We start from the raw sequence: 15,470 nt of genomic DNA, 5'->3' as shown, positions 1-15,470 counted from the left end.
CTCCAGGCAAAGGGCCGATGGAAAGACAGCAGTCCATCAACTCAGACACAATAAGCCAGTGGATCCCAATCACAAGAATACAAAAACACAACCATTAGGCTAAACATTTCCCAATAGAAACAGCTATTACTTCCCAAAAACACATTTCACGTTTAGCACACAAAGTAACCGGTGATCTGAAGTTTAAATGCAACAATGTTTCACACACAAGTTATTTTCCAAGAGATGGCTAACAACAGCAAGTGAGCTGCAATAAAAAACAAAGTTCCACTCACCAGATGATGATCATTTGAAACTTAACTTCTTGCTGAAGTTATTCTTGAAAAGGGAGAAGCTAACAAATTCGCAACAACATCCTCTTCGATAACACCTGCTGCAAACTAGCTTACATCAAAAGCTAGCTAGCTAGACCGTGGGAAAACTACTGCTCTCTATTGCACAGTGACCTGTTGGCCTTTCGAAATGTTGGCCATTTCAAGTCAATGTGATTGGCTGATTCCACTCACTCCAACATTTTGCCCTAAAACAGTTGAATGACAGATGCCTTCTATCAAGCTTCTGTTGGCCTAGCCAATGGCTGACTTAGCTAGTTAGATTTATCTCCCCAGAGACCACCAAAGAAAAATCCTGATTGGATATTTGTTTTCTCTTTAATGTTAACCTTTTCCTTTCTAACAAAAACTGAAGAGATTAAATCAGAACATAATTGAAAATAATATAATAATTTGTATAATTGTATAAATCATTAGCCGTTCTCTGAAAGTGTAGAAGGCCCTCCTTGTTCCCCACTGTGTTTGGGTTAGTAACAACTTGTAGTGGCTCAATTTACCCTCCGCATGCATTATTTTACCATTCTGAATGTCTAAAGAATCCAAATGTTCTTCTGAAATATGGACACAGAAATACTGGACATTTTGAACATTTATTATGGTGACGATTTTACAAAATTACAGTCATGGTCTTGAATTGGACTCGCATTTTTCGATTCTCGGTCTTGACTCGGTCTCGGACGTCTCGTCCCCCTCTCGGTCTTGACTTAGTCCCCCCCCCCCCCCCCCCTCCCTCCGGTCTTGGTCTTGAATCGGTCTCGCTTTAGGTGGTCTCCAACACAACACGGCTTATTAGTAATCGCCTTTTGTCCCTTCTGAAGTGTTTGCCTGATGGGCATGGAAGCATAGATCAGCTTCAGGCCCCTTTCGTCACAGCAGATACTGGTCATGAAGGAGCCTCATATATCCGACCCAGCTGTCACCATACAGTCATGGAGACCAACAGTAAATACACGGTTGAACATAGCCAATCAGAGATCCTGATTCACAGCTAATTCACAAGGGACACGTGCCAGCATGGCACTGACTGGTTGGCATAACTCACTCTGCCCTGGAGTAGTCCATTGGCACAGTGGAAGGGGGCACCTCCTTACAAGATACAAGACACACATATACACACACACAGCACTGATTACATTATCAGTGGCGGTTAGGTAATTTCCAGGACAGATAGTATTTTGACCATTGACCAGATCAAAATGTGACCAACCTGATTCAGGTGTCCTCCATTACTCTGAAGCGGGTCTGGTGTCTGGTTACTGCCTCAGTCTTCTTGGGCAGCTCCTGATATGCTAGAGGGGTTCCCACCAGGTTCCGTACATAGCCTGTGAATGAAATCAAATATATAATCACTCAATAAACATATAGCGAGAAAAATAACTTTCTAACATTAGCTAGCCAGTTCGAGTTGAAAAATGATTTAAAGCAAGCTGGCTACATCCTATGATTAGCTTGCAATCTATATAGTATCCAAGTGCCTGACCTGTATTGACTCTAAATGCCAATGGGCTACAGTTAGCTGTTGTTAGCATGGCATCTAGCTAATGTGAGCTAAGCACATCTTCCTCTGACATTCTAAATCACATTACATGTTAGCTTGATGTATTTAGCTAGCTACAGTATCATTCTCCTTTCATCTGTGGTATCATAGCTAGCTTGGCTCGCTGGCATTATCAAATGTTGTATAACCAAAAGTAGCTACTAGCAAGCTAGTACCAGCTATGTACTTAGTTAACGTACTCACAAACACCAGTGGTTTGACGGTTGACAGGCAGCAGAACTGACCGTGTCGGATGTAATCCATTACTGGTCATCTGGCAACATTGTTGAAATGCATTGGAAGTTTCCACCAAGTTTATGGAAGCCCATTTTCACTCCTATTTAATAATATAATATGCCATTTAGCAGACGCTTTTATCCAAAGCGACTTACAGTCATGCGTGCATCCATTATTTTTTTTGTGTATGGGTGGTCCCGGGGATCGAACCCACTACCTTGGCGTTACAAGCGCCGTGCTCTACCAGCTGAGCTACAGAGGACCATTTGCCGAGAGAATATGCGTGCGTTGCACCCCTATGCAGACTTGACAACGTGTTGTCTCTTGGCAATTGGTCATCGTTGGCAAAAGTGGGTATGTAAGTAATCCCAAACCCTCCAGTAAATCGTGATGAACTCACTTACAGAACTCAGTTTTGGACAAGGCTGACTTTATGACCAAAATTATCCTATTACACTTTTTTAGTCAATTTTTGACACTAGAATAAATGTTTCTGACTCATATCGATGCCACATCGAGGCCGTTATCAAAAAGGAGAAGTTGGTTGTCAAGGGCAGTTGACCTTTAAAAAAACGTTGTGTCATTTAAAGTGGGACCAGTGTTTCTGATGTCTCTTCTCACCTGGTTGAGCATGAGGGCGTAGAAGACCAAGGCGAAAGCCAGCATCAGAAAGAGGAACAGCAGTAGGATTTTCCACAATGTCTTCGCAATCTCGTTAAACATCACCACGTAGATCCCAAAGTGTTCAAACCTGGACAGAGTAAACGCAGGAAGGATTTTAAAAACATTTGATATGTCAACCAATCAATCAAGTAACTCCATTGATTTGTGCACCACTTACAATAGTCAAAAAACGACAGTCAAAAAAACAACAACATTATTGTCAGTCTAGAGTCTAGACCGAGGAATGTCAGCTACATTGTTTTGGACAGTTGGTAAATACCTTTGCAGATAGAGGAGGAAGATCCAGGATTGAAAGACTGCCATTGCCCCAGCCTGCCAGTGCCAGGACCCCTCAGCGTTGAAGTACAGGGGGATGACGAAGAGAAGAGAGAAGATGGCCGCCACCACCCAGTCCTGACAGTTAAAGGGGTCCTTGAAGTAACTCAAACGCTATGGAGAGAAAACAGGTACACGGCTGGAACTCTCATTTTAGAACGAGCCTCCAATTGACTTTAATGCAAGACTGACAAAACTTTACTTGAGCTGAGTGAGTATTCAAATTATGAAGCCTGCTGCAAAGATTGTTGCTTTTGTATTAGCCCAATTGATCACACACGGAAGAACTGACGATAGTCCACTGTTTAACCAGCGCCTTCTGCATAAAAGCCCTACAATGTTCTTGACACCACCAATAAATAGCAACTAGCAAGTTACAGGCAGTAACTGGCACCAGTCACCAGTAACCTGTATCATTGCAGTTGTAAACGTTCGTCTTTTGCACATCTTTACTGTGGTCACAGGTCTAAATAAGAGATCCCCTGATCCATCAACAGCGATGGTCTGTATGTCTGCCTGAACTGAAGGTCTACCTGGTGGTACATCTGCATCACTTCCTTCCCCATGGAATAAATGTTCATCACCATGCAGCTGAACAGGAAGGAGCCTTGCTGTGGGGCAAAGGTCAACAAAGGTCAAAGGTCTTCAGATTTAAAGGAGAAGTTTACCCAAAATACCTAAACTCTCAAGTGATTCCATGTATTGAAACTAGTTCAGTACGAGTTTGCCCTCTCCCCCTCTCTCTCTCCCTGGAGTGCAGAACTGAGACAGCTGCAAAAACGGGTCATGTGACTCATGACATTGCTGGATGCAGGACCCCGCTCTGCTCCGTTGTCAGTGAATGCATGATTCACAAATCCGCGACTGTGGACAAATTCATTGTTTTATTGAAAGCTTGCGGCCGACTTAGCTATTTTTGTACTATCGGTTTTGAGTCAGGAAATGTGTACTTTTCCACCTAAAACATTTGCGATTATTTTATATAATTATTTTGTGGAGATGGGTAACAACTGCGCATGTGTGCCCTCGTGGGGTACACTCTGGTCACAATATGCCCTTAAATGGAGCTTGACGTCAGTTTTATTTGGTGGGAGAAGGAGCTGGTGCGGAAGTTGATAGAGTTAGGAATATCGCAGGTAAAGTTAGTTATACAAAGTGGAAACAGAGACGGTTGTAAGAGCAGGCTGGTGTTCGATCCCTGGCTGCACTTTATAAAGGAAATCAAGGGAAGAAGGCTCCCGAGTGGCGCAGCGGTCTAAGGCACTGCATCTCAGTGCTTGAGGCGTCACTACAGACCCCCTGGTTCGATTCCAGGCTGTATCACAACCGGCCGTGATTGGGAGTCCCATAGGGCGGTGCACAATTGGCCCAGCGTCGTCCGGGTTTGGCCGGTGTAGGCCTTCATTGTAAATAAGAATTTGTTCTTAACTGACTTGCCTAGTTAAATAAAGGTAAAATAAAAAATAAAAAAATGTAACCGTTTTCCGGTAAAAGATACATAGAGATGCAAAAGATGGTTAGTAGCAATTAGAAATAGTAAATACGATGTACAAACTACTGCAGCAAACCTTACATTACTGCATGTGTGTAGCAAGCACTTCAGCGACAATGCACATGAACTGACTCTAACTCTCTGCTGCTGTGGCAGTCGGCTACATAAAATGATGATATACAATAATCACAAATATTTTAGGTGGAAAAGTACAAACTTGTCAAAGGCAAACTGGCTGTGTCCTTAACGGCACCCTATTCACTATATAGTGCACTGACCAGAGACCTGCGGGCCCTGACCAGAGACCTGCGGGCCCTGACCAGAGACCTGCGGGCCCTGACCAGAGACCTGCGGGCCCTGACCAGAGACCTGCGGGCCCTGACCAGAGACCTGCGGGCACTGACCAGAGACCTAAGGGCCCTAACCAGAGACCTGCGGGCCCTGACCAGAGACCTGCGGGCCCTGACCAGAGACCTAAGGGCCCTAACCAGAGACCTGCGGGCCCTGACCAGAGACCTAAGGGCCCTAACCAGAGACCTGCGGGCCCTGACCAGAGACCTGCGGGCCCTGACCAGAGACCTGCGGGCCCTAACCAGAGACCTGCGGGCCCTGACCAGAGACCTGCGGGCCCTGACCAGAGACCTAAGGGCCCTAACCAGAGACCTGCGGGCCCTGACCAGAGACCTGCGGGCCCTGACCAGAGACCTAAGGGCCCTAACCAGAGACCTGCGGGCCCTGACCAGAGACCTGCGGGCCCTGACCAGAGACCTAAGGGCCCTAACCAGAGACCTGCGGGCCCTGACCAGAGACCTAAGGGCCCTAACCAGAGACCTGCGGGTTGCATCCCATATGGCGCATATATAGTGCAATACATAGGGACAGTTGTAATGTACTGTACGAATCGCCTCAATAACCTGTAACCTTGACTAAACGGAATCTGTCTTTCTATAGCAGCGTTCAGATGCAACGTTCAGCGAATCAGATGTGTAGTGCCGGGGTAAACATCGAAAATGTGCAACCCTTTGGGTCCCCAGGACCAAGTTTGGGAAACCCTGTTCTACAACAGTGTGTTGTTTATATACAATATACAAGCGAATGCATAATGCAAATCACCTCCATTGAACTGTTTGACCACTAGACCTTTACTAAGGCCGATTGTGAGAATCAGGTCATTTTTATTCCCACTAGTAAATTGATACAGGTTGTGTTATTCACTAGCCAATCCATTTTTGGCAAGGTCTCCCCCATGCACTCACTTTCTTTTGTTTGTTAACACAAAAGCATCTGCTCCTTTCATTACAATTCCTCCTGACACACACGCATACCATCACAGCGGAGCCCACAGCACCTGGAATCTGACAGCCATGCAGCGAGTATCAGCGTGCGGTACCTCTCTGAAGGAAATGGGCACCATAGCGACAACTGTGGTGTTGTCAGGGCCGGTGTAGTCCAGGCTGGGTCTCAGGCTCACTATGAGGTGGGTGAGAGGAAGCAGGCCAAGCAGGTACACGAACAGGTTCAGAAGGTGAGCAGCGCTCCCGTAGGCCACCCTGCAGTTGGGAACAGAAGAATCATAAAAGCCTAATGGGCCGTGGTCAAAAATCAGTGTACTGTATAGCAAGGGTTGGAACCGGTTCAGGGAACAGAACCGAAAACCGGAAAAAGAACAACATTTTTCAAGGAACGGAACCTGGAACGAAGGTGATCCATACTGTTCCGGAACAGAAACGTTATTTTAAAAGCATTGGAACCGGTCAATAACATTCTCTAATGTTTGTACCATGTTTTGTGCTGCTACCATGTTTGTGCTGCTACCATGTTGTGCTGCTGTCATGTTGTGCTGCTACCATGTTGTTGTCATGTGGTGTCGCTACCATGCTGTGTTGCTACCATGCTGTGTTGTCATGTGTTGCTTCCATGCTATGTTGTTGTCTTAGGTCTCTCTTTATGTAGTGTTGTGGTGTCTCTCTTTATGTAGTGTTGTGGTGTCTCTCTTTATGTAGTGTTGTGGTGTCTCTCTTTATGTAGTGTTGTGGTGTCTCTCTTTATGTAGTGTTGTGGTGTCTCTCTTTATGTAGTGTTGTGGTGTCTCTCTTTATGTAGTGTTGTGGTGTCTCTCTTTATGTAGTGTTGTGGTGTCTCTCTTTATGTAGTGTTGTGGTGTCTCTCTTTATGTAGTGTTGTGGCGTCTCTCTTTATGTAGTGTTGTGGCGTCTCTCTTTATGTAGTGTTGTGGTGTCTCTCTCTCTTTATGTAGTGTTGTGGTGTCTCTCTTTATGTAGTGTTGTGGTGTCTCTCTTTATGTAGTGTTGTGGTGTCTCTCTATATGTAGTGTTGTGGTGTCTCTCTTTATGTAGTGTTGTGGCGTCTCTCTTTATGTAGTGTTGTGGTGTCTCTCTTTATGTAGTGTTGTGGTGTCTCTCTTTATGTAGTGTTGTGGTGTCTCTCTTTATGTAGTGTTGTGGTGTCTCTCTTTATGTAGTGTTGTGGTGTCTCTCTTTATGTAGTGTTGTGGTGTCTCTCTTTATGTAGTGTTGTGGTGTCTCTCTTTATGTAGTGTTGTGGTGTCTCTCTTTATGTAGTGTTGTGGCGTCTCTCTTTATGTAGTGTTGTGGCGTCTCTCTTTATGTAGTGTTGTGGTGTCTCTCTTTATGTAGTGTTGTGGCGTCTCTCTTTATGTAGTGTTGTGGTGTCTCTCTTTATGTAGTGTTGTGGTGTCTCTCTTTATGTAGTGTTGTGGCGTCTCTATGTAGTGTTGTGGTGTCTCTTTTTATGTAGTGTTGTGGTGTCTCTCTTTATGTAGTGTTGTGGTGTCTCTCTTTATGTAGTGTTGTGGTGTCTCTCTTTATGTAGTGTTGTGGTGTCTCTCTTTATGTAGTGTTGTGGTGTCTCTCTTTATGTAGTGTTGTGGTGTCTCTCTTTATGTAGTGTTGTGGTGTCTCTCTTTATGTAGTGTTGTGGTGTCTCTCTTTATGTAGTGTTGTGGTGTCTCTCTTTATGTAGTGTTGTGGTGTCTCTCTTTATGTAGTGTTGTGACGTCTCTCTTTATGTAGTGTTGTGGCGTCTCTCTTTATGTAGTGTTGTGGTGTCTCTCTTTATGTAGTGTTGTGGTGTCTCTCTTTATGTAGTGTTGTGGCGTCTCTCTTTATGTAGTGTTGTGGTGTCTCTCTTTATGTAGTGTTGTGGTGTCTCTCTTTATGTAGTGTTGTGGTGTCTCTCTTTATGTAGTGTTGTGGTGTCTCTCTTTATGTAGTGTTGTGGTGTCTCTCTTTATGTAGTGTTGTGGTGTCTCTCTTTATGTAGTGTTGTGGTGTCTCTCTTTATGTAGTGTTGTGGTGTCTCTCTTTATGTAGTGTTGTGGTGTCTCTCTTTATGTAGTGTTGTGGTGTCTCTCTTTATGTAGTGTTGTGGTGTCTCTCTTTATGTAGTGTTGTGGCGTCTCTCTTTATGTAGTGTTGTGGTGTCTCTCTTTATGTAGTGTTGTGGTGTCTCTCTTTATGTAGTGTTGTGGTGTCTCTCTTTATGTAGTGTTGTGGTGTCTCTCTTTATGTAGTGTTGTGGTGTCTCTCTTTATGTAGTGTTGTGGCGTCTCTCTTTATGTAGTGTTGTGGTGTCTCTCTTTATGTAGTGTTGTGGTGTCTCTCTTTATGTAGTGTTGTGGCGTCTCTCTTTATGTAGTGTTGTGGCGTCTCTCTTTATGTAGTGTTGTGGTGTCTCTATGTAGTGTTGTGGTGTCTCTCTTTATGTAGTGTTGTGGTGTCTCTCTTTATGTAGTGTTGTGGTGTCTCTCTTTATGTAGTGTTGTGGTGTCTCTCTTTATGTAGTGTTGTGGTGTCTCTCTTTATGTAGTGTTGTGGTGTCTCTCTTTATGTAGTGTTGTGGTGTCTCTCTTTATGTAGTGTTGTGGTGTCTCTCTTTATGTAGTGTTGTGGTGTCTCTCTTTATGTAGTGTTGTGGTGTCTCTCTTTATGTAGTGTTGTGGTGTCTCTCTTTATGTAGTGTTGTGGTGTCTCTCTTTATGTAGTGTTGTGGTGTCTCTCTTTATGTAGTGTTGTGGTGTCTCTCTTTATGTAGTGTTGTGGTGTCTCTCTTTATGTAGTGTTGTGGCGTCTCTCTTTATGTAGTGTTGTGGTGTCTCTCTTTATGTAGTGTTGTGGTGTCTCTCTTTATGTAGTGTTGTGGTGTCTCTCTTTATGTAGTGTTGTGGCGTCTCTCTTGCTGTGATGTGTGTTTTGTCCTACTTTTTTATTTTTTATCCCAGCCTTCGTCCCTCAGGAGGCCTTTTGCCTCTTGGAGGCCGTCAGTGTAAATAAGAATTTGTTCTTAACTGACTTGCCTAGTTAAATAAAGGTTAAATACTAAATAAATAAAACGTTCCAGGCATAAAGTCACGCAAAAAATTGAAATAAAGCGCCTATGCAAAACCAGTGTCTGCCTGCAAATTGAAAATCTTTGCCAGTGTGTGCGTGTTTAGGCTAACTGCCCCTCCCCCCTCCGAAGCATAGGCTACTGTACTGACGTTATAATCGTGATTCAGAAGATGTGGAGATGTTTTATTAGCTAGAGAAGAATGCGATTAACTTTTTCAATGCTAGTTAAGGATACTATAGTCCTAGTTTATTAACTACAAAAAGGTAAGAGGTGTTTTTAATTCTGGTGCCGCTCTGCACACAAAAGCTTGTTAGTTAGCTAGCTCAAGCTTGTTCGCTCGCTAGCTCAAAGGACATTCAAAGTTCCTCCATAGAAGCCACTCCTCCTAGGTATAATTCTGTGGACCTAATTCAGATAATACATGTCATAACAAGATGCGCAGCTCTTCAAGCCTCCTCCTCAACCCTCTCTCGCTCTCTACCCACCCTCAAAATGTCAGTCACATCTTGCGCCATAGGCTACACTTGTCTGTCCATCACGCATGTAAACAACTAGCTTGGCTGAGGTAGTTTAATGAGCTAAATGTAATTTAAAAAATGATTTCCTAGATTTAAAAGGACTGATTTAAACCTGTACTTTTTTTTTTGGGTTCTAACCAGTTCATAACTTTATTTTGCTGGTCGGAACAGTGGAAAGGAACGAACAAAATGGTGGTTCTGTTCAAAACGAAACGATTGGGGAAATAATTTCAGTTCCGACCCCTGCTATATGGAACAGGGTCCTAGATTACTCTGAATACTGACCACTTCATCTGCAGGTATTTCTTGCAGACGGGGTGTGAGAGGAGCTCTATGCGGTTGTATTTCACCATGGCCTGAGAGAGAGAATAACAGGTTGGCGATTATTTGGATCACTGTATCGGATAATAATCTCTCTCTTAATTAAAAAGAAAACTCCAGCACACTGGTGATCTTGATGCTTCCAACAGTTAATGGATCTTTTGTACCCCCGACATTTCTGTCTTAATATACCTTCACCGGGCAGTTTTACAGCGAGGTGAAACTCGTTCTCGTTAGATCTCTCGCTGCCACGGGAGCTCACTGTTTCTGAACAGTATAGGCTTGCTTTGTACAGTAAAGCTGAGGTAAAATAGTGTAATGTACGTGTATTGTTCTTACATTCAGAGTTGCCAGAGGCTGGATCTTCAGGCTTTTGTTAATCTTCGCATGCTTCTTCAGTGCTATTGGAGCCTGAAGCCACTGGAAATTGTACTCGATCTACACAAAATTTAAAAAAATTTAAACATTTGAAATTGTAAGAAATGTCCAAACTGCAATCGTACAGTAGGGTTGCAAAATTCCATTCACTTTCCCAAAACTGTTCAGGTTTTCCATGAAATACTGGTTGGAAGATTCCCGGAATTTAGAGGGAATAGGCAGGGGAAACATGGAATCCTCCAACCAGGATTTCTGGAAAAACCAGGGAATTTCTTTCAAGTTGCTGTCATTTTGCATCCCTGGTATTAAATGTGTAGAATATACTCACGTGGTAATCAGGACTTTTGATGTCGTCGTCTGATTCTCTGATGCAGCGGTCCAGCAGGCGCTTAACAGGTACAGGGAGATGAGGTGAAATCACCTGGTTAATCACCTGGTTAATCACCTGGTTAATCACCTGGTTAACCTAATGGTCACTTGGGATTTTCCTCCACATTTATGTATTTGCAAAAGTCAACGCACAAGCATATTATCATGAACCCTTATTTTATCAAGTAAGTTGACTGAGAACTTGAACTTCTAGTTTTCAGCAATGGGATATAATATATTTGTTCTCAGGACACCCATGATAACTACATACAGTAGGCATATTGCTACGTTGCTCTCTTTTCTCAATATATTTTCTTCCTTCACCTACCTAAAAAAGTCAATGCTCGAACGTATCATCACTAACCCCTATTTTACCAAGAAAGTCGGAGCAAACCTTGCAAGACTCTGGCAGCAAGTCAACCAGGTCCAACACTGGACAACGTTGGCCAGCTTCATGTTTGAACGTCCTCAGGATGTGAGTACATCTGTAATACACAAACAGCAAACACATACACATGAACATATCTTTATCTGGAAGGACCCAAGAACATTATAAATAATTTCCGTGGACTGGATCGATAGAGTATTTTGTCTTCTGGACCGACCTGTCACTGTCTATGATGGAGTTAACCACGTCCTTCGTCCCATGTTGCAGTGCTTCGTGGAAGAAGGAGGCGTGGTTCTTGTTGAGGGTGATCTCCGCCCCTCTCCGCAGCAGCAGTGAGACTGCAGCCACATGGCCCTCCCTGGCTGCCACGTGCAGCGCAGTGCTCTGATCACAACAACAACAACAACACCATTTGTGAATTCAAATCATCACCAAACCAACACAATCACCAGGCACGTTTATCCATTCATTCATTAAGAAGTATGTGAAGAATAGTTTTGTTTCCAAAGAGGGTGCTTATTGCTGTTAGAATGTCAGGCTAGGCTACATATCATGATTGTTTTGTTTTATTTTGTATACATGGTGGTTAAAAACTGAATTACGTATGCTAAATTGTTTTGTCCTGAACTTTGCAAAACACACAATGAAAGATAAAGGTTGTCTGAATGAAACATAATGGTTGTCTGAATGAAACATAAAGGTTGTCTGAATGAAACATAAAGGTTGTCCGAACCCCATCCTCGTCCAGCTTGTCCTGTAGTTTGATGTTGGTTGCCAGGACGATCTTCATGGTCCGAGTGTACCCCTCCGCCGCAGCATGGTGTAGACAGGTCCACCCTTTGTAATCACTAAGGAATAGAGAGACAGACATACAGACAGCACTGAGGACAAATACAGCAGGACTTAGTTACAATACCACACTGACATCCTCCTATGTGGGGTTGCAACTATAGAAATCAAATGCATAGAATGGAGACTGGAGCCCCTAACCCTGGCTGTTTGACTGGTGAACTCATGGGTAAAGTCCCAATGGCTGCCTGGTATTGTGATGCAATCATTTCCGTGGTAATGTAGAATGTTTGTTCAAATGAAGTGGGCTTGTCAACAGAAGTGGGTGTATGGAAAGCGAATCAGCTAACTGGGCAGATTTGTTGCCACTCAACTGTTTTGAGTGGCAGATTGGGCTGCACAACGAGTCGATTGTTGACAACTGTAGCATTTTAGCGAACCCTTTTCCTAACCTTAACCTCATTCTCCTAACATGCCACGTTAATTATCCTAACCTTCTACGACCCTGCCTTACACAGGAAGCTGCACAGGTCCTAATCCAGGCCCTTGTCATCTCCCGTCTGGATTACTGCAACTCGCTGTTGGCTGGGCTCCCTGCCTGTGCCATTAAACCCCTACAACTCATCCAGAATGCCGCAGCCCGTCTGGTGTTCAACCTTCCCAAGTTCTCTCACGTCACCCCGCTCCTCCGCACACTCCACTGGCTTCCAGTTGAAGGTCGCATCTGCTACAAGACCATGGTGCTTGCCTACGGAGCTGTGAGGGGAACGGCACCTCCGTACCTTCAGGCTCTGATCAGTCCCTACACCCAAACGAGGGCATTGCGTTCATCCACCTCTGGCCTGCTGGCCCCCCTACCTCTGTGGAAGCACAGTTCCCGCTCAGCCCAGTCAAAACTGTTCGCTGCTCTGGCACCCCAATGGTGGAACAAGCTCCCTCACGACGCCAGGACAGTGGAGTCACTCACCACCTTCCGGAGACACTTGAAACCCCACCTCTTTAAGGAATACCTGGGATAGGATAAAGTAATCCTTCTACCCCCCTTACCCCACCCCCCCCAAAAAAAAAAAAAAAACATATTGTAAAGTGGTTATCCCACTGGCTATAAGGTGAATGCACCAATTTGTAAGTCGCTCTGGATAAGAGCGTCTGCTAAATGACGTAAATGTAAATGTAACCCGCTACGTTAGTTCTCTTAACCTATTATATAAATATTAAGCTGACCTGCGGTGCACCTGGCTATGGCCGGTCTAACCAAGAATGGAGCACCCACCCACTGATGTCACACCGATCACTGTTGATCCACCCACTTCTTTTGCAACGCCCACTTTCAGACACACTCCAAGTATGCAGTTAGCCATACTCAGAGTTATGGGTAACTGCAATTGCCGCCAGTCAACCCATTATGCCATCATTGACTTGAATGGGGACACCAGTTCTATTCATTCTATTTCTATGGTCTACTAACTTCCTCAAAATTCACAGGTCTCCCATAAATCCTGGTTGAAGAATTGCCAGATTTTCTGTTTATTCCCTCCTGATTCTAGTAATATTCCAACTGGGATTTCTGGATAACCTGGGACTTTTGGGACATTTACAGAAATGTTGGTGACCCAACTCCTAAGACAATCTTTACAGATTGACTTGAATGTGGGTTGCAAACAGTTAGAGACCCAATTATGATCGTGGACTACAGGGAAAAAAAAGAGGACTGAGCACACCCCCATTCTCATCGACGGGGCTGTAGTGGAACAGGTTGAGAGCTTCAAGCTCCTTGGTGTCCACATCACCAACAAACTATCATGGTCCAAACACACCAAGACAGTCGTGAAGAGGGCACGACAAAGCCTATTCCCCCCCAGGAGACTGAAAAGATTTGGCATGGGTACTCAGATCCTCAAAAAGTTATGCAGCTGCACCATCGAGAGCATCCTGACTGGTTGCATCACCGCCTGGTATGGTAACTGCTCGGCCTCCGACCGCAAGGCACTACAGAGGGTAGTGCGTACGGCCCAGTATATCACTGGGGCCAAGCTTCCTGCCATCCAGGACCTCTACACCAGGTGGTGTCAGAGGAAGGCCCTAAAAAGAGTCCAGCCACCCTAGTCATAGACTGTTCTCTCTGCTACCGCATGGCAAGTGGTACCGGAGCGCCAAGTCTAGGTCCAAAAGGCTTCTTAACAGCTTCTACCCCAAAGCCATAAGACTCCTGAACAACTAATCATGGCTACCCAGACTATTTGCATTGCCCCCCCACCCCCACCCCATCCCCCTCTTTTACGCTGCTGCTACTCTGTTTATTATTTATGCATAGTCACTTTAACTCTACCCACATATTACCTCAACTACCTCGACTAACCGGTGCCCCCGCACATTGACTCTGTACCGGTACCCCCTGTATATAACCTCCCTACTTTTATTTTATTTTACTGCTGCTCTTTAAATATTTGCTTTTTAAAAAAAAATCATAAACTGCATTGTTGTTTAAGGGCTTGTAAGTAAGCATTTCACTGTAATGTCTACACCTGTTGTATTCGGCGCATGTGGCAAATAACATCTGATTTGATTTGAAAATCCGTGCCAAAAAACCAGAGCAACTGTCTTCATAACTATGAACAGTAGGCCTATTAATGTACAGATGTTGTTAGTGTTGGTACCAGCGAAAGAGGGCTCCTTTACGAAGCAGCAGGTCCACCACCTTGGTGTGTCCCCCTCCAGAGGCCAGGTGTAGCGGGGTCAAGCCTCTCTCGTCCCCCTCGTTCAGCAGGCGGGAGTCTGGGATGGTCTCCAGCAGACGCTGGCAGGTGTTGACACGACCATACCTGATGAGAGGAGAGGAGGATTATGGGTATACCTGGTGTTAATATGACCATACCTGATGAGAGGAGAGGAGAGGAGAGGAGGGTTATGGGTATACCTGGTGTTAATATGACCATACCTGATGAGAGGAGAGGAGGGTTATGGGTATACCTGGTGTTAATATGACCATACCTGATGAGAGGAGAGGAGGGTTATGGGTATACCTGGTGTTAATACAACAGATGTAGGATCTTAAAGTTTGCTCCAGCAGGAAAATAATCCTGCAGCAACAGGAAATGATTATGTTGATTATACACTGAGTGTACAAAACATTAGGAACATCTGCTCTTTCCATGACATTGACTGACCAGGTGAATCCAGGTGAATGCTATGATCCTTTATTGATGTCACCTGTTAAATGCACTTCAATCAGTGCAGATGAAAGGGAGGAGACAGGCCTTGAGACAATTGAGACATGTATTGTGTATGTGTGCCATTCAGAGGGTGAATGGGCAAGACAAAATATTGATGTGCCTTTGAACGGGGTATGATAGTAGGTGCCAGGCACACCGGTTTGAGTGTGTCAAGAACTGCAACCCTGCTGGGTTTTTCACGCTCAACAGTTTCCCGTGTGTATTAAGAATGGTCCACCAACCAAAGGACATCCAGCCAACTGTGGGGAGCACTGGAGTCAACATTGGCCAGCATCCCTGTGGACTGCTTTCGACACCTTGTAGAGTCCATGCCCCAACGAATTGAGGCTGTTCTGAGGGCAAAAGGGGTGCAACTCAATATTAGGAAGGTGTAATTCATGGCCATTTTTGTAGGGGTTGATACATTTTTTGTGAGGGAAAATCAAGTCTGAAATTTCAATGTGGAAATTACAAACTTCAGATGCCTTTTTAAACCTCAAATACACTGCACGTTTTACTTTTCCTGC

General features: G+C 44.5%; 1 protein-coding gene across 1 annotated transcript in view; it reads right to left on the bottom strand.

Moving 5' to 3' along the window:
• LOC311114177 (transient receptor potential cation channel subfamily A member 1-like) overlaps positions 1 to 14,553 on the bottom strand; it is a gene marked incomplete at both ends in the record, with an annotated part of 28,212 nt that extends 13,659 nt beyond the window's left edge. Inside the window, 11 exons of the mRNA XM_084189451.1 lie at positions 2,728 to 2,857; positions 3,050 to 3,219; positions 3,639 to 3,716; positions 5,988 to 6,147; positions 9,772 to 9,842; positions 10,147 to 10,245; positions 10,514 to 10,573; positions 10,949 to 11,039; positions 11,160 to 11,326; positions 11,676 to 11,790; positions 14,389 to 14,553. Coding sequence (XP_084045577.1) covers positions 2,728 to 2,857; positions 3,050 to 3,219; positions 3,639 to 3,716; positions 5,988 to 6,147; positions 9,772 to 9,842; positions 10,147 to 10,245; positions 10,514 to 10,573; positions 10,949 to 11,039; positions 11,160 to 11,326; positions 11,676 to 11,790; positions 14,389 to 14,553 — 1,306 coding nt within the window. The remainder of the gene's footprint in view (positions 1 to 2,727; positions 2,858 to 3,049; positions 3,220 to 3,638; positions 3,717 to 5,987; positions 6,148 to 9,771; positions 9,843 to 10,146; positions 10,246 to 10,513; positions 10,574 to 10,948; positions 11,040 to 11,159; positions 11,327 to 11,675; positions 11,791 to 14,388) is intronic.
• Positions 14,554 to 15,470: the final 917 nt, after the last annotated feature.

Source organism: Coregonus lavaretus (assembly GCF_964263955.1).
Source record: "Coregonus lavaretus genome assembly, contig: HAP1_SCAFFOLD_455, whole genome shotgun sequence".
NCBI lineage: Eukaryota > Metazoa > Chordata > Actinopteri > Salmoniformes > Salmonidae > Coregonus > Coregonus lavaretus.
The sequence above is the reverse complement of the archived record's forward strand: the minus strand, read 5'-3'. Positions and strand labels throughout refer to the sequence as shown.